This window comes from Rhinopithecus roxellana, chromosome 22 (assembly GCF_007565055.1).
Source record: "Rhinopithecus roxellana isolate Shanxi Qingling chromosome 22, ASM756505v1, whole genome shotgun sequence".
In the NCBI taxonomy this organism is placed as follows: domain Eukaryota; kingdom Metazoa; phylum Chordata; class Mammalia; order Primates; family Cercopithecidae; genus Rhinopithecus; species Rhinopithecus roxellana.
In genome coordinates, this window is record NC_044570.1 from 7788963 (window position 1) to 7816593 (window position 27631).

The window sequence follows — 27631 nt, forward strand, 5'->3', positions numbered from 1 at the left end:
TCCCTCACACACCTGGGAGACTGCCTCCCTCACACACCTGGGAGACTGCATCCCTCACACACCTGGGAGACTGCCTCCCTCACACACCTGGGAGACTGCCTCCCTGAAACACCTGGGAGACTGCATCCCTCACATACCTGGGAGACTGCATCCCTCACACACCTGGGAGACTGCATCCCTCACATACCTGGGAGACTGCCTCCCTGAAACACCTGGGAGACTGCATCCCTCACACACCTGGGAGACTGCATCCCTCACATACCTGGGAGACTGCCTCCCTCACATACCTGGGAGACTGCCTCCCTCACACACCTGGGAGACTGCCTCCCTCACACACCTGGGGGACTGCCTCCCTCACACACCTGGGAGACTGCCTCCCTCACACACCTGGGAGACTGCATCCCTCACATACCTGAGGGACTGTATCCCTCACACACCTGGGAGACTGCCTCCCTCACACTCCTGAGGGACTGTATCCCTCACACACCTGGGAGACTGCCTCCCTCACATACCTGAGGGACTGTATCCCTCACACACCTGGGAGACTGCCTCCCTCACACACCTGAGGGACTGCATCCCTCACACACCTGGGGGACTGCATGCCTCACACACCTGGGAGACTGCCTCCCTCACACACCTGGGGGACTGCATCCCTCACACACCTGGGGGACTGCATCCTTTCACACACCTGGAAAATTAGCCTCAGAGGTGTCTGTAGTACCGGATTTTACCAGGGAGTGAACGCCTGATCATGGGTGATTCAGAGGGCCCACCTTTGTATGAAATCAAGAGCTGGTCACCCCCCTTTCCTCCCTACTCTCTGTGGGGTGGTGTTTGGGAAGCTGTCTTAAGGGTTAGTCACCTGAGGAGAAAATGGTGAGGGTGGAATTCTGTGTCCCACACCTACACATGCACACACAAACCCACAAATGCACACACCTACACATGCACACACAAACCCACAAAGACGCACAACTACACATGCACACACAAACCCACAAATGCACACACCTACACATGCACACACACAAAGCCTGGCCAACATGGTGAAACCCCGTCTCTACAAAAAATACAAAACATTAGCTGGGTGTGGTGGCAGGTACCTGTAATGCCAGCTACTTAGGAAGCTGAGGCAGGAGAATTGCTTGAACCCGGGAGGCGGAGGTTGCAGTGAGCCAAGATTGCACCATGGCACTCCAGCTTGGGCAACAGAGTGAGATTCCGTCTCAAAAAAAAAGGAAGTCCTGCCATTTGCACCAACATGGATGGAACTGGAGGACATGATGTTAAGTGCAGTAAGCTGGGCACAGAAAGACAAATACTGTCTGACCCAAACACACTTATGTGGAATGTAAAAACATTGAACTCATAGAAGCAGAGTGGAATGGCAGTGAACAAGGGCTTGGGAGTGAGGGGTGGGGGAAATGGGGAAATGATGGGTAAAGGGTACAACATTTCCATCAGATAGGAGGGGATAAGTTCAGGGGTCTACTGTACTCAGGGTGACTGTGGTTAGCAAGAATGCATTGCATGCTTGAAAATGCCTAAGACAGTAGCTTTGAACTGTGTGTGCCACAAATAAATACGTGAGGTAAGATGTAAAGAAAAAGTAATACAACTTCAAAAAATACAGTTACAGATTTCTATGGAAACAAATGAACATGAATGCGTATATGTATGCGTGTGTGTGTGTACATGCCTTATGGTTTATTCCAGATCAGTAGGATCCTCCCTTGCCACCGTTTAAGATCTGCCGCATGCTGCAGGAGGAGCTGTAATTGCATTTGTTATGTCTGGCAAACGTCCTGTTGTAGAAAAAGCCATTTCAGGGCTCTGAGGTTGTGGAAACAACTCCACTCTGGTTGCTGGCATGGGGCCCACAGAGCTGTTCCGAGGATTTAGTCTACTTTCTACTTATTGTTGACATACACAGGAGCACACAAGCAGCCGTGAGTACACACACACAGACATACAAGCAGACATAGACACACCTACCTGTATGCACATACTTAATACACACCTTCACACTATGCACACCTACCCACACACGTGCACACAACTACATGTGTGCACACAGCACGTGCATACATGCACCTACACATATGCACACATGGAAACACACCTGCACACTACACACACCTACACACGCACACACAAACCCACAAATGCACACACCTACACATGCACGCACAAACCCACAAATGCACACACCTACACACGCACACACAAACCCACAAATGCACACACCTACACATGCACACGCAAACCCACAAATGCACACACCTACACACGCACACACAAACCCACAAATGCACACACCTACACATGCACACACAAACACACCTACACATATACACACATTGACACAAGCACACACGCATGCAACTGCACACATGCACATGAAAAAAACACACTACATCCGCCTACACATACACATACAAACCCACATATACATGCACCTACACATATGCATATATAACACCTACACATTTGCACACAGAACCCACACATACATGCAACTATCCATAGGCACACAGAAGCACCTACACACTACGCACACCTGCATATGCACACACAAACCTACACGAACATGCACTGACACATATGCACACAGAAAACACTGATACTGCGCACACACACACACAGACACAAACCCACAAAATGCACCTCCACAGTTACACGAAACACGCCCACACATATGCACATATGCAGACCCACTCATACATGCGCCTGTATATATGCACACACAACACATACATACACATATACACAGAACCCACCTACACACCCCATGCACGCACACAAAACCCACAGATACATACATTTGCACTGCAAATGCCCAAATATACATGCACACGCACACACACACACAGCCCTGTGACATATGCATGCACACTTCATTTATGCACACAGGAGCATAGCCCAGTCGTTTGCATCTGCTGTGGAACTGGACACACTTCTGTTGTTCACAGGGCTCCCGCTGGTTGTTCTCGGACCCCTCAGCACCCACCGCCAGGTGCTTCCTGACGGTTGAGAGATGTTGTACGCTTTTGGTGCTGAGGAGTGGGGATGTTGACGATTATCCTAACTCTTCCTCCAGTTAACCAAACAGTCCAAGTCGACTTTTCCAAATTTTCCTGAATTTGGCTTTTCTTCAGTGTGCCAGACATGGCCACGTTGAAGTAGCATTGAAATTCTTGTAATTAAAAACTGTAGAAACAGGATAGCCTATCAATAATTGAGCATGACAGTTTCCTCATTCTGTGAGATTCCATGAGTTTTTTTTTTTTAATGCATAATGCATGTGTCTTTCTGGGTTGTCTAGTGTTTCTACTATATTTTGGTTTGTAATTACAGGAAAGTTGCCAATAAAGAATGGAGAATTCTGTTCCCCATGTTCTTTCCAGTACATATTCAAAATTGTTACTCCTCTGTTTCAAAGGAACTGCCTTTTAAGAATAATACACAAAATGATCACATTTTCCCACTATTTTAATTTCTACTAAGCCCGAAGGTCATCATTTCTTTAAAACCTAGGCTAACATATTCTTACTTTTAGGCATGAAAGTGAATATTTAGAATGAAAAGAGAAATCACAGCACCTTGTAAATTTTTTTACATTGCTGTTTTAAATGTCACAAAAGTCAAGAAAATCACCTATCATTTTTTATCTCTATAATTTTCAAATTTATTTTTATTTTTCTTGTTTCTAAGTTGACTCTTTTTTCCCTCTTAGATGATGGTTTCGATTTATCTGATGCCCTTCCTGGTGAGTAACAACATCAATTTTTTAAATCCTGTCAATATTTTATGTTAACATAGTAAATACAGGCACATCCCAGACATTTCCGCCTCGGTTCTAGAACACTGCAGTACTGGGAGTCATAGCAATTTTTGGCTTCCCAGTACATATAAATGTTATGTTTACTCTTGGCTGTAGTCTATTAAGTATGCAATAGCATTACTTCTAAAAACAGCATACTCTAATTGAAAATAACTTATTGCTAAAAAATGCAGATACAGAGACAGGAAGGCATGTGCTGTTGGAAAAAATGATGCTGAGAGTCTGGCTTGGCACAGAGTTGCTGCAGACCTTCCGTTTGTAAAACACACAGTATTTGCAAAGCACCTGAAGACCAAGTGCAGTGAAGGAGGTCCGCCTGTGTGTGTCCATCTGCCTTATTATAAAAACTAGATTCATAGATGACAAGGAAAAGCAAGATGCCCCGTTAAGATAAACGAACCACCCTGGTGGAATAATTCACAGTCCTGTGATGGTCAAAGGCCGAGCGAAAACTTGCCAGGTGCTTGGGGAAGGGGCTAGAGAGGTGAGCACATGGAGGTCCCCCCGGAGAGAGGGGTGTCCAGTCCTGGCGTCCTCCCTCTCGAAATCAGCACCTGCTGTCTCCATGGGGCCACTCCTTCCTTTTTCTGCAGCTGTTCCTGTCTCCCGCTCCTCACCCAGAGCCCTCGGTGAAGGGCATGGGAAAAGGAATTGAAGGAATCTGTCTTATCACTCTATCTGCTTCTGGGTCTTGTCATCCCTTTGTATTTGTTTTCTGGGGCTGCCATAAAAAGGTACCACCAACTGGGGGCTTAAACCACAGGGATTTACCATCTTCCAGACCTGGACAACACAAGTCTGAGATCAAGGTGTAGACAGACCCATGCTCCCTCTAGGGAGCTCTAGGGGAGGGTCCTTCCTGCCTTTCCCAGCTCCTGGGGACTCCAGGTGTCCCTGGGCTTGTGGCCGCATCACTCCAGTCTCTGCCTCCTTCTCCATGGGGCCTCCTCCTCTGGGTCTCTGTCTCCTTGTCTTTCTTTTACAAGGACACTTGTGATTGGGTTTAGGGCCACCATACTCCAGGATAACCTCATCTCAAGATCCTTCTCAAGCACATCTGCAAAGACCCTATTTCCAAATAAAGTCTCAATACCAGGTTGTAGGCTTTAGGATGTAGATATGTCTTTTGGCGGAACCACTGCTCAATCCACTGCAGTTGTATCCAGTTCTTTCTGGTGGCTCTAGGGGAGGATCCTTCCTGCCTCTCCCAGCTTTTGAGGGCTGCAGGCGTCCTTGTGCTTGTGGCCGCATCACTCTAGGCTCTGCCTTTGTCTACACTGGTCTCTTCCCTGTGTCTCCATGTATCCAAATTTCCTTCTTATAAGGGCACCAGTCATTAGGACCTATCCTAATCTGTTATAACGTCATCTTAACTAATTACAACTGCAAAGACCCTGTTTCCAAATAAGAGCACCTATTGAGGTTTGGGGTGGATGTGGATTTTGGAGGAATGCTCTTCAACCCAGGACAGCCCTCTTCAGTTTTGTTTTTGTTTTTTTGTTTGTTTGTTTGGTTGGTTTTTTTTTTGAGATGGAGTCTCTCTCTGTCGCCCAGGCTAGAGCGCAGTGGCGCGATCTTGGCTCACTGCAACCTCCACCTCCCAGGTTCAAGTGATTCTCCTGCCTCCACCTCCCAGGTAGCTGGGATTACAGGCATGCACCACCATGCCTGCCTAGTTTTTGTATTTTCAGTAGAGATGGGGTTTCACCACGTTGGTCAGGCTGGTCTCAAACTCCTGACCTCGTGATCTGCCCACCTTTGCCTCCCAAAGTGCTGGGATTACAGGCATGAGCCACTAAGCCTGGCCACCCTCTTCACTTTTTTATGTTTTACTTTTTTTTTTTTTTTTTTTTGAGACACTGTCTCACTGTGTTGCTCAGGTTAGTGCCGTGGTGGGATCTTGGCTCACTGCAGCCTTGACCATCTGAGCTCAAGCAGTCCTCCCACCTCAGCCTGCCAAAGTGCTGAGGTGTGAGAGGATTGCAGACGTGAGCCACTGTGCGTGGCCAGCTTTTAATTTTATGTCCTGTGGTGCAATGCCGATGGTTTGAGAAAAACAGTGCTAATGGGGATCATCTCTTTCCTGATCACCTACCCCTTCTTGGCCCTTGGGAACAGGTGTTCACTGCAGTGGGAGGTGCCCTTAGTCTTAAAACCTCCACCAGATTTGCCTGATTGACTTCCATTCCCAGAGGGGGCAGCCTAGGCAGAGGCCTGACGGAGCCAAAAGTGTGTTTCATATGAGAAATGTGAACAGCCTTTCAACCATCAATCCGGTGTCTCCTCATGCACAGATCTTGGGCTCTGAAAGGGCAGTTTTTCTCCTAACTTTGCCATTCTCCTGCCTTCCTGGCTTACATCTCGGTCACAGTCCCATTGAATGTCAAGAAGTGGAGAAGGGCTGGGCGCTGTGGCTCACGCCTGTCATCCCAGCACTTTGGGAGGCTGAGGTGGGTGGATCACCTGAGGTCAGGAGTTCGAGACCAGCCTGGCCAAAATGGTTAGCCGGAAGTGATGGCATGCACCTGTAAACCCAGCTACTCGGGAGGCTGAGGCGGGAGAATTGCTTGAACCCAGGAGGCAGAGGTTGCGGTGAGTGGAGACCACACCATTGCACTCCAGCCTGGGTGACAGAGCAAGACTTGGTCTAAAAAAAAAAAAAAAAAAAAAGTGGAGAAGGGGCCCCTGGTCTCTGGAAACCATGGCCGGTAGCAGCCTCTGTGCCTGTCTTCTGGGCTCAAGAGTCATCCTGTAAAGCTCAGCCCACTTGCGCTGGTGAGAAAAAACAATGCTAAAAACATTCTCCAACTGTTTCCAAGAAAATGAAACAGCCTTAACCACAAAAGAGTTGACACTTGTTTTCCCAGCTGCAACTTTTACTGACTAAAATGTCTTCTCTCTTTAGACAATGAAGACAAGAAACCCACTGCAACGCCCAAGAAGCCCAGTGCTGGTGAGAAGGACTTGTTCCTAGTATGCAAAGAAAAAACAAATCATTTTCTCTCACAGCAGGACGGGACTTAGGCAACTAGAAAGAAGAGAGAAGTGATTGGAGTGCTCCGGGTGGAGTCTGGTTAATGCTGGAATTGTGTTAGGTTGTGGACTTGCATCTAGTGATTCCAGGGAGAGAATGGTTGCTGATGTGAAATGTTTTGGGGTCATTGGGACAGTATCTCCGGGTGCTTTTATTCTAAGGATCTGAGTTACTCTGTCTTTAGATTTTCTTCCCCCCCCCGCCCCCCGCCTTTTTTTTTTCTGAGATGGCGTCGTCTTCTTTCTTTCTTTCTTGTCTCCCAGGCTGGAGTGCAGTAGTGTGATCTTGGCTCACTGCAGCCTCCGTCTCCCGGGTTCGAGTGATTCTTCTGCCTCAGCTGCCTCAGTAGCTGGGACTGCAGGCACCAGCCACCACACCTGGCTAATTGTTGTATTTTTAGTCAAGATGAGGTTTCACTGTGTTGGTCAGGCTGGTCTCGAACTCCTGACTTCAGGCAATTGGCCTCCCAAAGTGCTGGGATTATAGGCGTGAGCCACCACACCTGGTCTTTGTCTTTAGATTTCTGCTTCCTGGGAGAGAAAGCATTTGGTGCTGAGACCTCCCTCACCTCATCTCTCAACATGTGGGCACACACCTCATTTGTTCTCAGTGCTGTTCTTTCGAACAAAAGTCAGAAACAAAAATCAGAAACAAGGGCCACGTGATGGAATTGCCCAAGGGTTAACCCCACTGGTGGATAAACAGAGTAAAAATGATGCCCAAACTTCCGGCATCACTGTCTTGTCTTAGCACGTTTGAGTTTTCTAATATGAAGCGTTAATAGCTCCACTTCCTTATTGGACTTCCTGTCTAGAGTGTCAGCTCATGAGCAAAGGGACCCCGTGTCCCCAGATCCTTGAACTATGCAGTCGTGCAGACAGCACCCAATGAGTAGGTGTTGAACGTCTGGATTTGTACTATCACAGTCTCCTGGAGGAAGGGGCTGGAAATTCCCATACGTGACTCAGGATGGCTCAGTACGTGCTGTTGGGTGGATGCCAGCAACCATTCCTCCATCTTAGTTGGGTTTTCAAAATCATTCTTCATACTAGAAGACAAGATCTGAGGCCATGGTGAATTGCCACGTGCGTTGCAGAGCACATGTGGGTTGCCAGAGCCGCATTTTAGACACCCTCTAGCCTAAATCTGATCACAGTCATCTGTCCCCTTCTCTTAGGGTCTGCCTTTCCAAAGTTGTTAGGGACCTGGGAGGAGAGGGTGATGGGATGGGGAGTCAACAGGAGAAAATCATGTACAGGCAGAATTGGAATTTCACCTTGGTCCAGGCAACACAATTCATTTATAAATTATTTTATTTCTGTCTCTCTCTCTCCCCTGCCCCTCCTCTGAGAGCTTCTCTCCTAGCTCTTTGTCTCTCTGTGTCTCTCTTTGTTTTTTACTCTCTTCGTCTGAGAGAATAGTGATGTAAAAATGGTCAGGAATTCACTTTTTCTAATGAGATCCTGGTCAAGCTGATATTCAGAAAAGTATTCAGGAATGTGGGGCTGTGTGTTTTTTCGATCTGTTCACGATCATTCCTTCCTCATTTCTCTTTGAAATTTGGTATTAACTGCTTTTTTCCCTCTTTTAGGGGATGACTTTGACTTAGGAGATGCTGTTGTTGATGGAGGAAATGGTGAGTATTATCCTTTAATCTCTTCTGCTGCTGGCCTGCTTATTATCACCCAATTATGATCATTTCAGAGAGAATTCTCCCATTTAAATTATAAAGGGAGCCAGCTTTCACAGTGGAAACCTAGGGAATAGGTGTGTTGGTTTGTTCTTGCTGTTGTCGTTGGGTTTTTCTTTACAACCAGTACATGTGCTTTTATTTTAAAACTGTTACAGCCTTTGGAAGGACATGAGACAAATGTGCCTACCCTAGCCAGGGCTGGCCTCATGAGCATGTGACCTGTGCAGTGGCATGGGACCCCATGGCATGTTGGTTTGACATGGGCACCATACTGGTTTACTGTTCCGGTGCCGCCATCTTGGAATACTTAACAGAATTTGAATAATGGGTCCCACCTTTTTATTTTGGCCCCAGAAATTCTGCAGCTGGTGTGGATACCTGCTTTAATTTTTATTGAACATACTTGAAATTAAGAACTGTGGCTCAAAGTTGATGGGAGGAAATTGGCAGGAGGCTGTGTGTACGGGTATCCCCACCAGGACAAAGGCCAAGGTCCAATTTCTGTTGAGGGAACCATCTGTATGTAAACTGATGTTTCATTTTCTTTACTGCAAGGCACTTATAATTGCAATTCTCATCTTTCACAAACAGACGACCCACCACCACCGAACCCACCCAAGCCGAAGCCAAATCCAAACCCTGACCAGGCTGGTTCCTCTGGTAAGAGTCTCTGACCCTGTGGGCTATCTCCATGTTGTTCAGAATTCAGTGATACTTAAGTCAGCGGAGAGGAGGTGATTTCAGCTGAGTGTGTGCTTACTGTTGATTGCCTGTGCAGTGTAATGCCCGTGTTCATGTAGTGGAAAATGTACCTTTCAAAAATAGATATTCAGCTTGGATTTTATTTTTAGTTTGCTTTTTTTTTTTTTTTGAGACAGAGTCTTGCTCTGTCACCCAGGCTGGAGTGCAGTGGTGCCAGTCTTGGCTCACTGCAACCTCCACCTGCTGGGTTCAAGTGATTCTCCAGCATCAGCCTCCTGAGTAGCTGCAATTACAGGCACACACTGCCATGCCCAGCTAATTTTTGTATGTTTAGTAGAGTCAGGGTTTTGCTGTGTTGGCCAGGCTGGTGTCAAACTCCTGACCTCAAGTGATCCGCCCACCTTGGCCTCCCGAAAGTGCTGGGATTACAGATATGAGCCACTGTGCCTGGCCTAGTTTGCTACTTTTACTTCCAAGTTCCATCTTATGGAACTTCTAAAAAATTGAATACAATAATTTAAATATAGACTTGATAAAGAGGAAAGTATTGGTATACACATTCCTTATGGAGAAGTTAGTGTGTTTTAAATCTTTTTGCCCTTAAATATTTAAGAAAAAAAATATTTTCTGACATATTACAGCATTTTCAGTGTAATTTGAATAGCACCAGTTTTTTTTTTTTTTAGCTGAATGATTGTCGAAAGTTTATATGCTTAGGGTTTTTTTGTTTACATATTTAATTTTTAACACAGAAATATATTAATGATGTTCACATCTTGTTGACATTTTGATGACGATTAGTGCTAGTATTTTATGTATCTTTTTTTTTTGAGACGAGGTCTCACTCTGTTGTCCAGGCTAGAGTACAGTGGTGTGATCATATTAAACATAAGAGCATACCACAGCCTCCAACTCCTGGGCTAGAGAGATCCCCCTGCCTCAGTCTTTCAAGTAGCTGGGGCTACAGGCACACAGCACCGTGACCAGTTAGTTTTTTCATTTTTTGTAGAGATGGGGTCTCAGTATGTTGCCCAGGCCGGTCTGAAGCTCCTGGCCTCAAGCAATCCTCTTGCCTCAGCGTCCCAAATCTCTTGAGATTACAGACACGAGCCACCTCACCCAGCCTATATATTAATCTAAATGAAATAAATTTTAAGCAAAGTTCCAAGTCTTTTGTTTATACTGCATTGTAACATTACTTTTTGCTTACTGATATTCCATGAACATTTTTTCATGTCACATAATCATTTCTATCGTATGACTTTTACCGATAATCATGTACTATTACATACTACATATATAATTATATACTTCCTTTAATTCTGAAAATGTTGTGTTTCTTCTGGCATTTTAGAATTATGAATTAACAAAGCAAATCTGAGTCAACTCTATGCACTATTTTTATTCCTTCGAAGAAATTTCTAGCGTTCAAATTATTTAGATCAATGTGTATGAGTACTTGTATAGCTTTTGACCTGGTTTTTAATTTACTGCAGAATTTTAGCAATTTATTTTGATGCCAGGGGTGTGTGCACATGTCCCTGTCTTCACACCATCTCCAGTATTAGTTATCACCTAGGAAACCTTTGCAAATAGTGTGAAATGTTCTGTCAACTTTCTCCTGGTTTCATGACTTTACTTCTAAAATTTAAAAAAAAAAAAACCTGCATCCATTGGCCATGGGTACTTCTTATTTTGTGTATTGTATGCTTTGCCTTTTATTCTTATATTCTGATATGACATTATTGATTTATAAACCTTCTTCATTTATTTACAGACATTAAATATTGCCAGCATGCAATATTATGCTCACGGTTTTCCACTTTATTTATGGTTTTTTGTTTTGTTTTGTTTTGAGACTGAGTTTAGCTCTTATTGCCCAGGCTGGAGTGCAGCGGCGCCATCTTGGCTCACTGCAACCTCCACCTGCAGGGCTCAAGTGATTCTCCTGCCTCATCCTCCCAAGTAGCTGGGATTACATGTACCTGTCACCACACCCAGCTAATTTTTATATTCTTAGTAGAGATGGGGTTTCACTATGTTGATGAACAGGCTGGTTTTCCTGAGTTTCTCCTTTATTCTAAGACGTGAAGACCCTTGGAGGAGTTCCAGGTTGACAGATGATGCTGTATTTTCTTTCCTAGGTAGCTTCTCAGATGCTGACCTTGCGGATGGCGTTTCAGGTGGAGAAGGTACAGTTACCTTGTTTTCTGTCTCTTTTCTCTCTCCACCCCGTGATGCCCACCTGCTCTGCAGAATCACTGCAGGGTCTAAACTCTCAGCCCTCTGGGAACTCACAGTGAAATGTTCAGTCATCTCTGTGGGAACTGCCCGTTTGCTGAGGCTTCAAGGATGTGGGAAGTAAAGGCTGCCCCATAGAGGGTCGGTTCTGGGAGAAGAGTTCAGGGCCCAGGCAGCTGCCCCACTTTTCTGAGGGACAGGGCCTGTTGAACGGGCCCTTTTCACCACCTCCTCACCCATCCATTCACCTGTGTATTCTTGCAAATAGCTAGTGTTGTTTCAGCTTCGTTTTATTGGGCTGTTTTCTGTAATTTAAGGAATGTGAATATTAAAGCCCTAAGAATAAAGAAATAATGCCTGGGAGTACAGGTTCTCAGAGTACCCCTGGAGTGTAACAGGCAGCACCCCAGCTCTGTAGCTGAGTAACATGCACTCCCATAGAGTGTAATAGGCAGCATCCCAGCTATACAACTGTGTAACATGCACCCCCACAGAGTGTAACAGGCAGCACCCCAGCTCTGTAGCTGTGTAACATGCACCCCTAGAGTGTAATAGGCAGGACTCCAGCTCTATAGCTGGGTAACATGTACCCCCATAGAGTGTAAGAAGCAGGACCCCAGCCTCTTTATGGTCCTGGCTGTGAATTTTTCCTTGATCCCGAATCTTCCAGGTGCAGATTGTCAGCAGACGTTGCTTTTGTGTTGCAGGAAAAGGAGGCAGTGATGGTGGAGGAAGCCACAGGAAAGAAGGGGAGGAGGGTAGGTGCACCTGGCTTCTGCCATCTTTCTTCTTGTCTCTCCCACGTGGTGTTGAGGAAGGGAAGCAGAATGTCTGAGAGCTGGTGGACTACACTGGCATTGGCCTCCTGAAGCTATTGGCAGGAGACACGGGTGTTCCATGCCAAGTGCTCCCAAGTGGTATAGCCGCAGAAGTCCCCCCAGCAAACCAGCCCTGCTCCAGGTGCCCACGTGACCCAGATTTTACATTTGGTCATCTGCCCATGATGCTCTGGCTGGCGATCTGACCCCTACGTCATGCTTAGCCTTGTCCTTGTGTTTACTAAAGCTCCTACACTCACCCTAACGATCAGAAGCTTGTGACGCGGCATCCTCGGTTGCGCTTGGCCCTTGAGAACGTCAGTGACCAGGTGGGAGGTGGGAATGTGGATCGCTCCCACCCTGGCTGTAACAGGCATTGTGTTCTCCATGAAAGTGCCGGTGATGTATCTCCTGTCTCCTTTTTCATAACCTTTTCCCTTAGATGGGACAAGAAAATAACAACAGAAAGAATTCCTTTTAAAACTGTAAAGACAAAAAAAATGAGGTAAGAGAAAGAGAAAGTAGGGAGGAAGGAAGGAGGGAAGGAAAGAAGGAAGGAGGGATGGAGAGAGAAGGAAGGAAGGAGGAAAGGGAAGAAAGAAGGAAGGAAGGGAGGGAAGGGAGGAAGGAAGGGAGGAGGAAGGGAGGGTGGGAGGAAGGAAGAAAGGAAAAGAAAGAGGAAGGGAGGGAGGAGGGAGGGACAAGAAAGACGGAGGGAGGGAAAAGAGGAAGGGAGGAGGAAGAAGAAGGAAGGGGAGGGAGGGAAGGGAAAGAGGAGAGGGAGGGAGGGAAAGAAGGAAAGCAGGAGAAGGGAGGAGGAAAGGAAGGAAGGAATGAAGGAGAAGGGAGGAAAGGAAGGAAGGAGAGAGGGAAACAGAAGAAAAGGAGGAAAAGAAGGAAAGAGGGAAGGAGAGAGGAGAGACAGAAGAGAGGGAGGGGTGAGGACAATAGCTTCGTATTTTAGTATCTCATATCTCTAAAATTCTCAGGGACTTTGCTTCTAGCAAAATGCCTGGTTTTAAGCAACTTCTTTGGCAGAAGAGATACTAATTTGGCCAAAGATTTTAACACCTGTTTGCCATTTTAATCACTGATAAAATGTGAATTCTTAAAATACGCAACGAATGTTTGTGGAAAAAGAAAAGTGGGTAGTCTACCCTTGTTTTAGGTAGGTATTATTTTTATGGATACAGTTCTTGAATTCTGGGCTTTCTTTGAAGAGGTAGTAATCTGTCTGTAGCCCTCACCTGGGACTATAAGGTCATTAAAAAAAATAGCTAAGAAAACCCATGTCTGGCATGTTTATGTCAGGCCGTCGCTCTTGGCCTTCTGGAGAGTTCATGTTTACTACGCCACTTCATCAGGGAGGGGTAGTTAAGCTTGAAAAATCTTTCCATGACATGACTGTGTCCTGCACATATTAAAGACTGGCCAAGTGAACACACCACCCACAGACCATGTTTGGAGCCAGTGTTTTTGCTGAAAGTCAGACAATTCTCCTTCCCCGTCATGGAGGGCAGAGAAGATTCTATCTGGAGAAGGGTCCTCTAAAGCTCACATCTGGCATTTGGAATTAAGAATCTCTTCATCGGCTGGGCGCCGTGGCTTACACCTGTCATCCCAGCACTTTGGGAGGCTAAGGCGGGAGGATTGCTTGAGGCCAAGAGTTCGAAATCAGCCTGGCCAACATAGTGAAACCCCTTCTCTACACAAAATACAAAAATTAGGCCAGGTGTGGTGGCTCACGCCTGTAATCCCAGCACTTCGGGAGGCCAAGGCGGGTGGATCACTTGAGATCAGGAGTTTGAGACCAGCCTGGTTAACATGGTGAAACCCCATCTCTACAAAAAATACAAAAATTAGCAGGGCGTGTAGCATGCACCTATAGTCCCAGCTACTTGGGAGGCATAAGAATTGCTTGAACCCGGGAGGCAGAGGCTGCAGTGAGCTGAAATCGTGCCACTGCACTCCAGCCTGGGTGACAAAGTAAGACTGCATTTCAAAAAAAAAAAAAAAAAAAAATTAGCCAGTGGTGGTGGCACACATCTGTAATCCCAGCTACTTGGGAGGCCGAGGCAGGAGACTAGCTGGAACCCGGGACGCAGAGGTTGCAGTGAGCCGAGACTGCACCATTGCACTCCAGCCTGGGCAACACAGCAAGACTCTGTCTCCCAAAAACAAAAAAGAATTATTGCTGGAATGACATTAAAAAAAAAAAAAGGCTGGGTGTGGTGGCTCATGCATGTAATCCCAGCATTTTGGGAGGCCTAGGCAGGCAGGTTGCTTTGGTCTGGGAGTTCGAGATCAGATTGGGCAACATAGCAAGACCCTAATTCTATAAAACCACAATAATTAACCAGACATGGTGGTGCACACCTGTAGTCCCAGCTACTCAGAAGGCTGAAGTGGGAGGATCTCATGAGCCCAGGAGTTCAAGATTGCAGTGAGCTATGATTGCATCATTGCACTGCAGCCTGTTTGACAGAGCAAGAACCCATCTCAGAATAATAAACAGTAATAATAATTAAATAGAGATGGATTTAAAATATTTGCATTGAAACCGAAAGCTGTTTTCGGGGGTGAAAAAGGAACATTCTAACGATGCAGAACGCCATGGCAAAGCACCAAGCATTGCAGGTCTTTGCTGTTTCATCTTCTGCCCCTACCTGGGCTCTTTCCTCCAGGTTTGATGTCCAGCTCTCTCTTTCTTTTTTGTTTTGTTTTGAGATGGTGAATTGCTCTGTCACCCAGGCTGGAGTGCAGTGGCACGATCTCGGCTCACTGCAACCTCCACCTCCCGGGTTCAAGCGATTCTCCAGACTCAGCCTCCCTAGTAGCTGGGATTAAAGGCGCCCACCCCTACTCCCAGCTAAATTTTGTATTTTTTGTAGAGACAGGTTTTACCATGTTGACCAGGCTGGTCTCGAACTCCTGACCTCAGGCGATCCACCCATCCACCCGCCTTGGCCTCCCAAAGTGCTGGGATTACAGGCGTGAGCCATTGCGCCCAGACCCAGCTCTCTCCTTCCATCGGTCTTTGTCTTTCTTTGTCTCTGCCTTGGTTCTGCTGAGCTGCTTCCTGTACCTCGCTGGCCTCTCTTCATGTCTCTTTTCTCCCTGCTCCAGTCCCTCCACGGTCCGACCAGGTCTGCCCAGCACGACTGGCGATGGGAGGCTGTGCCTTGCTTTGCCTTCCTGTGTACCATTCTCGGCGTGCTCCTTTTGCAAATCGGTCAGCTCAGGTGACTGAGATGTTCAGAGGATCTTGGTGCTCTCAGACTGACTGTCTCTGCCAGCCACTGCTCCCTGGGATCTTCTCTGCACCGTGCGTGTCTCAGTCATGATGCTGTGTGCTTCCTCCTGTAGCGGACGCCCCAGGTGTGATCCCCGGGATTGTGGGGGCCGTCGTGGTCGCCGTGGCCGGAGCCATCTCTAGCTTCATTGCTTACCAGAAAAAGAAGCTGTGCTTCAAAGAAAACGGTAAGGCTCGCTCCGCTGGTGCCGCTCCTTCATGCCTTGCTGATGGGAAAACTGTGCTTTCTTTAAAAGGCAGAAACCAAACTCGGGCAGGCACGAAACAGGTGCACAATGGCTGATGGTTCGTGAAACCGCTAAAACTTTGGAGTCAGACCTTCTGGCTTTGATTCCAGGGCTGTTCTGCCTTGTGTTTCGTTGTGTGAAGGTTTACAAGTTCCTCACTGCTGCAGTGCTTGGGTTTTTTACGTCTACAAAGTGGGAAATGGTTGGTACATACGCGGAGGAATTGTTGCCGGGGCTAGAGACAGTCCTGCAGGAAAGCCTCCACAAGTTTCCCTGCAGAGAGCAAAGGTGGAAGACACTTAGCTCTGATGATTCCTGCCTTGTTATTTATAATCAATGTCATCATTAGGAGGAGAGCCGTGACGAGGGGGCTGCCACGGTCCTTTCTTCACCCAGGAGAGTTAAGTTAAAACCCAGCACAAGGCTGGACACAGTGGCTCACAGCTGTAATCCCAGCACTTTGGGAGGCCGAGACGGGTGGATCATGAAGTCAGGAGATGGAGACCATCCTGGCTAACATGGTGAAACCCCGTCTCTACTAAAAATACAAAAAAATTAGCCGGGCGTGGTGGCGGGCGCCTATAGTCCCAGCTACTCGGGAGGCTGAGGCAGAAGAATGGCATGAACCCAGGAGGCAGAGCTTGCAGTGAGCCGAGATTGCGCCACTGCGCTCCACTGCGCTCCAGCCTGGGCGACAGAGCGAGACTCCATCTCAGAAAACAAAACAAAAACCAGCACTGTGGAATCCCTTTCTGTTAGTACTGAAAACCTACAAGCACCCAGGACCTGGGAAGTTTCTTGGGTCGGGACTAAAATTTACAGGGGAATTAGGAGGAGCACGTACTCACCATTGCAGTCCTCCTAGGCCAGTCAGCAGGCTCTTTGGGATCTCGTATTCAAAAGTCCCTAAATCATTTAGGATCCGCCGTGAAGTTGGGAAGTAAACCCTGCTATTTGGAACACAGCTAACGTGCATGCATCACTGGGCAGTTGTATTTAGCTCTGGCCTCCCTCTTGCATGACCAAGCAGTGTGGTTTGCAGGGATCTCATCGACCGGGAACAGCTACTCTTATTTTTTATCTTTTTTCTTGAGGAAAGAGTTTTGCTTTGTTGCCCAGGCTGGAGTGCAGTGGTGCAATCTCGGCTCACTGCGTCCTCCAGCCCCCCAGGTTCAAGCGATTCTCCTGCCTCGGCCTCCTGAGTAGCTGGGATTATAGGCGCCCGCCACCACGCCCGGCTAATTTTTGTATTTTTAGTAGAGACCGGGTCTCACCATGTTGGCCGGGCTGGTCTCCCAACTCCTGACCTCAAGTGATCCACCCGCCTCAGCCTTCCAAAGTGCTGGGATTACAGGTGTGAGGCACCGCACCCAGCCAACAACTACTGTTTTATGGAGGAGCCCCTGGGGTCCTTCATGCCTCTGGGTGTCTGAACGTCTCACCCTACTTAGATCTTAAGTCCTGACTCCTTCTTGGTCACTGATGTCATCCACCCAAAGCACTGCTTCCTGAAGATTTCAGGGAGATTCCTAGAACATTTGAATAGATGCTGGTATGGACAAAGCTAGACCGTAGGGGTGGAGTTTCCCCATAATCCCCCATCATTCCAGCGTTTGACATCCACAGACATTATTTAGAGTGTAAAATGGAGAGTCCTAAACAGCTTTCAGGTCTCAAGACTTTAAATGAGCTGCTGGTGTTTATATCCCCATTCTTGCTGTGGGGTTTTGGGCAGTGTATGGAAGACAGTTGCCTCCTACCTGGTGGGTGGACTAGTGGGAATGGTGTTTGTTTGTGTATTTATTTATTTACTGAGATGAAGTCTCAGTCCATCACCCGGGCTGGAATGCAATGGCTCCATCTCGGCTCACTGCAACCTCTACCTCCCGGGTTCTCCCACCTCAGCCTCCCGAGCAGCTGGGATTACAGATGCACATCACCACGCATGGCTAATTTTTTTGTTTTTTTAGTAGAGATGGAGTTTCATTATGTTGGTCAGGCTGGTCTCGAACTCCTGACCTTGGGTGATCCGCCTGCCATGACCTCCCAAAATGCTGGGATTGCAGGCTTGAGCCACCATGCCCAGCTGGTGAATGGCAGTGTTGAGCGGGGCCCAAATGGACAGATTACCACCTTCAAGGAGATGCCTATAAGAGACCTACAATTAGAACCACGTTGGAAAAAAGCAAACAGCAAAACATTCTTCTCCCCTCTTGCTGCTTCTAGAAGTAGCAGAGAGGTTAAAACAGTAGGGACACAATGGAAGGGATTTCAATGACATTTCTTTTTCTTTTCTGAAACTGTTCAACTCACAGCGTAATACTCAATCAGGAGGTAAGGAAGGCTTGTTTGCCAGGACAGGATGTGTAATATTCTAGATGTTTTATTTCAAACTCTCGTTTTTTTTGTTTTTTGTTTATTTTTTTTTTGAGATGGAGTGTCGCTCTGTCACCCCGAGTGGAATGCAGTGGTGCAATCTCGGCTCACTGCAACCTCTGCCTCCTGGATTCAAGCAATTCTCCTGCCTCAGCCTCCCAAGTAGCTGGAATTACAGGTGTGCATCACCACACCCAGCTAATTTTTGTATTTTTAGTAGAGATGGCGTTTCACCGTGTTGAACACACTGGTCTCGAACTCCTGACCTCAGGTGATGCCCCCACTTTGGCCTCCCAAAGTGCTGGGATTATAGGCGTGAGTCAAAGCACCCAGCCTCTAGCTCTTTTTTAGAATCCCAGATAATTGTTGAACACTTTCGCATTAAACTACAAAATCTCTGATTGATGATTCTCTGAAAATCTTTGGGTCAACCCAAATTGGATTCATGAGTTACAAAGGATATTTATTACCTTGTGTGTGCGGTCTTAGGAACTTTTGGGATCTTGTAATGCTATTTCATATTCACATCCTGTATTAGTCTGTTTTCACACTGCTATGAAGAACTGCCTAAGACTGGGTAATTCATGAAGGAAAGAGGTTTAATTGGGCCGGGCGCGGTGGCTCAAGCCTGTAATCCCAGCACTTTGGGAGGCCGAGACGGGCGGATCACAAGGTCAGGAGATCGAGACCATCCTGGCTAACCCGGTGAAACCCCGTCTCTACTAAAAAATATAAAAAATTAGCCGGGCGAGGTGGCGGGCGCTTGTAGTCCCAGCTACTCGGGAGGCTGAGGCAGGAGAATGGCATAAACCCGGCAGGCGGAGCTTGCAGTGAGCTGAGATCCGGCCACTGCACTCCAGCCTGGGCGACAGAGCCAGACTCCGTCTCAAAAAAAAAAAAAAAAAAAAAAAAAAGAGGTTTAATTGATTCACAGTTCAGCACAGGCGGGGAGGCCTCAGGAAACTTACAATCATGGCAGAAGGGGACGCAATGCACCATCCCATTATCACGAGAACAGCATGGGGGAACCTCTGTCATGATTCAGTGACCCCCACCTGGTCTCTCTCTTGACACGTGGGGATTATTGGAATTACAATTCAAGATGAGATTTGGGTGGAGACACAGAGCCTCACCATATCACATCACAAGACGCACAAACTTGGGAAAGCACCCAGGAGGCTTGATGGGCTTGATTTTGTCAAAAATTTGGAAATAGAGTTGGGAAAAGGAAAAGCAATATTTCCTCTGCCTTATCCGCGCCCCCACCCCTGGGTCTTGGTCTTGGGTGGGAGCATTATCCTCATTTATTGCAGGAGGTGGGGCAGGCATGAACAATGAAAGCTCTCACTGAGGAGAAACAATTTTCCTAGATTTTTCAAGAACAAAAGCAAATGTGTCCCAGCCTGGTGGCCCACACCTGTAATCCCAGCACTTTGGGAGTCCGAGGAAAGAGGATTGCGTGAGCCCAGGAGTTCAAGATCAGCTTGGGCAACATAGCAAAACCTCGTCTCTACAAAAAATGTAAAACATTAGCTGGGCGTGCTTGCCTACGCCTGTGGTCCCAACTACTCTGGAGGCTGAGGCATGAGGATTGCTTGAACCCAGGAATTGGAGGCTGCAGTAAGCCATGATTGCACCACTGCACTCCAGCCTGGACGACAGACAGAGACCCTGTCTCTAGATATAAAAATAAAAGTAACTTTTTTTTTTTTTTTTTTTTTTTTTTTTTTGAGACGGAGTCTCTCTGTGTCACCCAGGCTGGAGTGCAATAGCGCGATCTCGGCTCACTGCAGCCTCTGCCTCCCGGGTTCAAGCGTGACTCTCCTGCCTCAGCCTCCCGAGCACCTGGGACTACAGGCGCGTGCCACCATGCCCAGCTAATTTTTCATATTTTTAGTAGAGACAGGGTTTCACCGTGTTAGCCAGGATGGTCTTGATCTCCTGACCTCATAATCTGCCCGCCTCGGCCTCCCAAAGTGCTGGGATTATAGGCGTGAGCCATTGCGCCCGGTCCCCAAAATAATTTTTTTTAAGAAAGCATCCTTTCTGAAGAATTGGCTCAGGGGAGTCCAAGATTCACTTTATACTACTGAGATGCTAGGGTAATTTTCTTCTAATATTTTCCATAAGTCTTTTATTCTGATGCCAAATTAACAGAAGGTCCAACTTTCAATTCCTGGTTTGCTTTCTAGTTGTCCAGGGATTGATTTTCTTGGCCTTTTGTAAATGCACAAATCAAAGGACTAAAAAGAAAATAAATAAAGCATAATAAGAGAAGCAAGAGATGGTGAAACCCCATCTTTACTAAAAATACAAAAATTAGCTGTGCCTGGTTGTGGGTGCCTGTAATCCCAGCTACTTGGGAGGCTGAGGCAGTGAATTGCTTGAACCTGGGAGGTGAAGGTTGCCGTGAGCCAAGATTGTGCCACTGTACTCCAGCTTGGACAACAGAGCGAGACTCTGTCTCAAAAAAAAAAAAAGAAAGAAAGAAAAAAAGAAAACGAAAACAAGGTACTATTCTATAAATACCAAGACCCTGCCTCAAAAGAGGACTTTTCCAACTGCATCCACTCACATCTTGGTTTTTATACCTGAATTATAAAATGAGTTTAATGTTTATCTCAGTGACACAGTTTTATTAGTAGACATGGAATTGTGATGTTGGATCGAGGTATCCGGAAGACGAAAGATGTCAGAGCCCTCAGCCTCTGTGGCAGGATTTTGCTTTATGGGTTTGATTTCTGGGATGGTGATTTTGAGATCTTGCAACCCCATAGGTTTATGGGGAGCTTGGAGATTTCATAAGAAGGATGTGAATATAGCATGCCCCGGTCCTTCAAGAAACCATGGGCCGGGCGCAGTGGCTCATTCATGCCTGTAATCCCAGCACTTTGGGAGGCTGAGGCAGGCGGATCACCTGAGGTCAGGAGTTCGAGACCATCCTGGCCAACATGGTGAAACCCCGGCTTTACTAAAAATACAAAAATTAGCCAGGCACGGTGGCACACACATGTAATCCCAGGTACTTGGGAGACTGAGGCAGGAGAATTGCTTGAACCCGGGAGGCAGAGGTTGCAGTGAGCCAAGATTGAGCCACTGCACTCCAGCCTGGGGACAAGAGCGAGACTTTATCTCCGAAAAAGAAAAGAAACCATGCCCAGTTTTGGGGATACCGTTACAGACTCATTTTCCAGGACTGTGTCATTGCATTAAAATTGGTGGTGTTTGTTAAATTTGCATTAAAATTAGTCCCAGACAAGTGGGTAGACATAGGTGAGTCTTCCGCATCTTTCCAACAAGGAGATGCCGTCATCAAATCCCGTAGCTTGATATAGATTTATCGAGAAGCTTTGCAGTGTTATGTTTTGGGGCTCACGGATTAGAAACTCCTTGTGGAATCAGACGGCTCTGTCTGTTATATGTTGGTGCAAAGCTAACTGTGGTTTATGCCATTAAAAGTAATAGCAACATAGCAAGACCTCGGGTCTACAAAAAATGTAAAAAAAAAAAAAAAAAAAAAAAATTAGCTGAGTGTGGTGGCTCTCAGCTAATCTTTTACCTTTTTTTTTTTTTTGTAGAGACACAGTCTTGCTATGTTGCCATTACTTTTAATGGCAAAAACCACAATTACTTTTGCACCAGCCTCCCTTCCTCTCTTCCTACAGATTTGAGTTTGTGGCGCTTGGGTTTCTCCTGGTTTTTGTCCACGTGATATGAAGGGGCCTGTTTAAGCTGCTTCTCTCGTGCCCTCGGCGTCTGTGACTTTGCATCTGGGTGTGTTGGCTTCACAGAGGACCTGGCTCAGACCACTAACCGCACGGAGCCTGACCGCTTCCCACAGAGCCCAGCTTCCGTGGTTGGCATGGGGTGTTAAGGACGCCGTCCTTTGGGTGTGGTGGCTGGTCCTAACGCTCTGTTTACCAGGGTCCTGGGCTCACAGTGGGTTTCTTGAGGCTTTGGCAAGATGGGCTGTTGGCTCTCCCTGCCTCCTTCTTTCTCTTCTTCTCTGCCTTTCTTCCTTCCCTCCTCCTTTCTTTCCCCCTCCCTCCTCCTTTTCTCTCTTCCTTCCCTGCTTTTCTCTTTCTTCCTTTGCCCTCATTTCTCCCTCTTTCTTTTCATTCTTTCTTGAACTCTCCCTCTTTCCTCCCTCCCTCCCTTCCATCTCTCCTTCTTTTTTCCTCCTTTTTTCCTTTTTCTCTCTTCCTTTTCTCTATCTCTTCCTTTCTTCCTTCGCTTTTCTTCTTATGTACCTCCTTCTTTTTTTCTCTCTCCCTTCTTACTTTCCTTCCATCCCTCCCTCCTTCTTTCCTTTTTCTCCCTCCATCCTTCCTTTTTTCTCCCTCCATCCCTTCCTCCTTTCCTCCCTTCCTTTTTTTCTTCTCTCTATTCTTCCTCTCTTCATCCATCTCTCCTTTTCTTACATGCCTCTTTCCTCCTCTCTCCCCCCCTTCCTTCCTTCCCTCCCTTCCTCCCTCCCTCATTTCCCTCCTCCCTGCTTCACTTCTTCCTCCCTCCTTTCCTCCCTCTCTCCATACCTCCCCCTTTCCTTTTTTCCAGCCTCCTTCCCTCCTTGTTCCTTCCCTCTCTTTCTATCTTCCTCCCTTCCTTTCCCCATCCCTCCTTCCTTCCTCCCTCCTGCCCTCCCTGTTCCCTGCCTCCCTCCCTGCCTTCCTCTGTCTCTCCCTTCCTCCACTCCTTAATTTTGCTTTCTGCTTCCCACTCTCACACTTTGAGCCTCTTATCCCGTTACCTCCTTGCTCAGAGCAGCTCTTTCTAACACCTCCCTGCTGCTGGGGGCCCCAGCGCACAGCAAAAGCAGACCTAGCACCAGTTTACTTTTTCATTATTGTTATTTTTTTGTCTCTTTCAACCTTCCATTTCAGATGAGCTGAAGACTTAGGGGTGAGCAGAGAACCCAGCCCAGGCCTGCGGAGCATCCTGACTGTAATCGTTTTATCTGCTAAGATGCAGCCTTAAAGCAAACCCTTCCATCTGCCACTCCCCTCGCCCCGCTGGCAAATTCCCACCACAATGGGATTCTCACTCACGTGACAGATTCTCTGCCTTCAATTCCATATGCTTTTGCCTTTCTTGATGCACAGAAGCTCATTATAGCAAATCATATTTCTGCACAAGAGCTTCAGAAAATGAAGAGAAGTACAGATATGTTCTTTTAAACGTAAATGTAACAGGGCAGTGACTTCCATGTTTTAATGAGTTTTGTCCACAAATCCATCCCTGCCAAGGGAACAAACTGGGACCCGGGGTGGCCACCCTCTTCCCTGCAGTATCCTGGGTTAAGCTCACTCACGTCCTAAGGATTTGACTTTCCAGGTCATGCATGGATTTTTAAATCTTCAACCTTTTCATCCCTTGACTTGCATTTCTCACTGCACTTCCTATGAAGCGGTTCTTAACTCTTTCTGTGATCAGTGTTCCAAACAGGTGCACATCTTGGTTCCTAGAAAAACAAAATTCATATGTTGAGGAATCACCCAAACATCTCCTGATCTTCACACTCTAAGGCCTGTTGGGAATTGCTGGGTGGTCAGGTCCCTATTCACACGTCTGAGCACAGAGCTTCCCCGGGCGTCTTCTTCACATTCTCCCATATGCCTGAAACACACAAATTGTACCTGGATTTTCCTTCCGTATCCAAAGTCCACCAACTTGTTCTTCAGTGTAATCGATTCTAACTTTTTCTTTCTTTTACTTCTCTTATTTCTTTTTTTCTTTCTTTCCATTTTTTCTTTCTTCTTTTCCTTCTATTTATTTTACTTTTCTTCTTTGTTATATGTTATTTCTTTTTCTTTTTTTACTTTTCTTCTTTTTTCATTTTTCTTTTATTTCTTTTTCGAGATGAAGTCTCACTCTGTTGCCCAGGTTGCAGTGCAGTGGTGCAATCTTGGCTCACTGCAACCTCTACCTCCTGGGTTCAAGCGATTCTCCTGCCTCAGCCTCCTGAGTAGCTGGGGCTATAGGCACACACCACTACACCCAGCTAATTTTTGTATTTTTAGTAGAGACGGGGTTTCTCCATGTTGGCCAAGCTGGTCTCGAACTTCTGACCTCAGGTTATCTGCCTGCCTCAGCCTCCCAAAGTGCTGGGATTACAGGCGTGAGCCACTGTGCCTGGCCCTTTTTCTTTTTTCTTGTTCCTTTTACTTGTTTCTTGTTTCTTATTTCTTTTTCTTTATCTCTTATTTCTTTTTTCTTATTTGTTTTCCTTTTTGCTTTTTCTTTTTTTATCTTATTTTACTTTTTTTACTTTTATTCTCCATTTTTCTTCATTCTTTTCCTCTTATTTCTTTGACTTTTCTGATTTTTTTTTCTTATTTTCCTCTTTTTTCATATTCCTTTTGCTTTTTTCTTATTTTACTTTTCTTATTTGCCCTCTTGTGGAAATGAGGCACAGCCTCCCTTATGGTTTAGCCATAGTTCTAGCTGAGCATGGATGGTTTGATCCTCCTGTGTTGGGGCACTGTATGGTGTGAGGGCACAAAACCCTGACCCATATGGGTCTGGTCACCTCACAGAGGTCACCTTTACAGCCCCCCACTCTTTGAAGGATGTGTCCCAAGGTGTCTCAAGTCTGATGCAATGAAAGCTGCCCCCCCAGTGACCACAGGACTGAGTCCAAAATGTCCTGTGTGTTTCCCAAAGTGTCTGTCCTAACACCACTTAAAGATTAGCCACTGCTAGACAGTGATCCTCAGGTATATGGTCTCAGGATTGGCCCCAAGTGCATGGTGTGTGTGTGTATAAATATATATTCACAAAGCATAGGGACCCATTAAAAGGCATATTACTTTGCTTAATGGTTCTAATAGCTAAAAATGATTTCTAACCTGAAAGAAAAGCAGCACGAATTGTTTGAAGTTGACTTGTCAGATGTGGCGTGCTTGGTCTAAGTTTTGACAGGAAGGGTACGTGGGTGGGGGTGTACGGAGCATCTCATGAGACCAGTTCTCCTGAGAGGTCCGTGATATTGGAACTGTTGCCCCAGATGGACTTTGCCTTGTGAGACTTTATTCTTTTCAATTGACTTTTTCCCTCTTCAAAACTTGCCAGCTTTTATGTAGTGTTTTATAAAATTACAGGAATAAAAAGAATATCTTTTATGCTTTTTAACCAGTGAGGGGAGGAAGGAGAAATTATTTGTCCTCTGAAATGAATGCACGTTTTCAATTTCTAGCCAGGACAGTTGGCTGCAAAATGCACCCGTGTTGACAACTTGCCGCCAGCAGAACAAATGACGTTTGTGCTGAACATTTTCAGATCGTTTCAAATGTTCTCCTCTTTGGGGGTTTTTCCTCTCTTTCTTTTTCTTAAATCATAGAACTTTGGCCTCTTTATGTGGGAGTCATTTAGTGGTTAGGGAAGAATGGCTGAAACCATGAGTTCGTGTAGTATAAACTGGCGAGGCTGCCTCTGCTGCTGTCGTTAAAAGTTACGCTGCTGGCTTGGCACGGTGGTTCACACCTGTAATCCCAGCACTTTGGGAGGCCGAGGTGGGCAGATCACGGGGTCAGGAGATTGAGACCATCCTGTGAACACGGTAAAACCCCGTCTCTACTAAAAATACAAAAAATTAGCCGGGTGTGGAGGCGGGCGCCTGTTGTTCCAGCTACTTGGGAGGCTGAGGCAGGAGAATGGCGTGAACCCTGGAGGCGGAGGTTGCAGTGAGCCGAGATCACGCCACTGCATTCCAGCCTGAGTGGCAGAGCAAGACTCTGTCTCAAAAAAAAATATATATATATATACACTGCTGCACCATACAAACGTGTCCCTTTATGAAGGCATTCGAACCACAGATGGGGCCGTTTTACAAATAGTACAGTCTTTGTGAATGGGAAACGCATGGCCACGGATTCGATGAGCTGCTTCTGCCACTTCCCTTTGTGTTGAAAACGTGGGTGTTTCTTCACACCAACACTGGAAATAAATAAATACCTATAGGTCTGTGCATCTCTTACGTGTTTCCAATTCTGTTGGCTTATGCTGTGCGTCGGAAAAGAAGCGACACCGACAATATTTGGGGAGATGACCCTGTTTGCATTGTGGCATGTTTGAAACATTTTTTTTTTTTTTTTTTTTTGAGACGAAGTCTCGCTCTGTCGCCCAGGCTGGAGTGCAGTGGCCGGATCTCAGCTCACTGCAAGCTCCGCCTCCCGGGTTCACGCCATTCTCCTGCCTCAGCCTCCCGAGTAGCTGGGACTACAGGCGGTCGCCACCTCGCCCGGCTAGTTTTTTGTATTTTTTAGTAGAGACAGGGTTTCACCGTGTTAGCCAGGATGGTCTCGATCTCCTGACCTCGTGATCCGCCTGTCTCGGCCTCCCAAAGTGCTGGGATTACAGGCTTGAGCCACCGCGCCCGGCCAAAACATTTTTTAATAGAAATTTGGGAATAGAGGGCCGGGCACCATGGCTTAGGCCTGTAGTCCCAGCACTTTGGGAGACTGAGGCTGGCAGATCACGAGGTCAGGAGATCGAGACCATCCTGGCTAACCCGGTGAAACCCCGTCTCTACTAAAAAGTACAAAAAATTAGCTGGGCATGGTGGTACACGCCTGTAATCCCAGCTACTCTGGAGGCTGAGGCAGGAGAATCGCTTGAACCCAGGAGGCAGAGGTTGCAATGGGCTGAGATTGCGCCACTGCACTCCAGCCTGGGCGACAGAGCGAAACTCCTGTCTCAAAAAAATATTAATAATAATTATAAAAAAAAGAAATTTGGGAATAGAAACAAGACTGGGAAAAAATGCTGGAGGAGGAAGAACACTGGGTACACGAGACCCCTTGGCTCTCTTGTCCTTTGATGGCCAGGGCAGCTCTTAGTGGTCTGAGTCCTCACTCATCTCACTCTGCATTCTGGGGGAGGTAGAAGGCGGGGTAGGAGAGCCAATTCAACCTGAGAAGGATGATCAGTGGGGGGTGGACAAAGGAAGAAAGTCCCCTTTCCCCAGGTACTGAAAAGATGCTAATCTGCTGAGATTCTCTGCATTTATTTTTATTTATTTTAATTTTTATTTTGGGACAGTCTTGCTCTGTCACCCACGCTGGAGTGCAGTGCCATGATCTTGGCTCACTGCAGCCTCCGCCTCTTGGGTTCAAGTGATTCTCCTGCCTCAGCCTCCCGAATAGCTGGGACTACAGGTGCACGCCACCACGCCCAGCTAATTTTTGTATTTTTAATAGAGACAGGGTTTCACCATGTTGGCCAGGATGGTTTTGATCTCTTGACTTTGTGATCTGCCCACCTGGGCCTCCCAAAGTGCTGGGATTACAGGTGTGAGCCACTGTGCCCAGCCTCTGCATTTATTTTTATTTATTTATTTTTATTTTGAGACAGTCTTGCCCTGTCACCCAGGCTGGAGTGCAGTA

The 27631-nt window shown here is 46.7% G+C and overlaps 1 protein-coding gene across 3 annotated transcripts in view; it reads left to right on the forward strand.

Annotated features, from left to right (window-relative positions):
- Positions 1–27631, forward strand: part of CD99 (CD99 molecule (Xg blood group)) — a 49535-nt gene that overhangs the window by 17857 nt on the left and 4047 nt on the right. For 2 of the 3 annotated variants that reach the window (XM_010369193.2, XM_010369195.2), the window contains exons 2-8: positions 3737–3769; positions 6750–6797; positions 8470–8514; positions 9163–9231; positions 11418–11465; positions 12222–12272; positions 15699–15812. In XM_010369193.2, coding sequence (XP_010367495.1) covers positions 3737–3769; positions 6750–6797; positions 8470–8514; positions 9163–9231; positions 11418–11465; positions 12222–12272; positions 15699–15812 — 408 coding nt within the window. Of the gene's footprint in view, positions 1–3736; positions 3770–6749; positions 6798–8469; positions 8515–9162; positions 9232–11417; positions 11466–12221; positions 12273–15698; positions 15813–23131; positions 23745–27631 lie in introns of those variants that run through there. The other variant, XM_010369196.2, reaches the window with a different exon arrangement.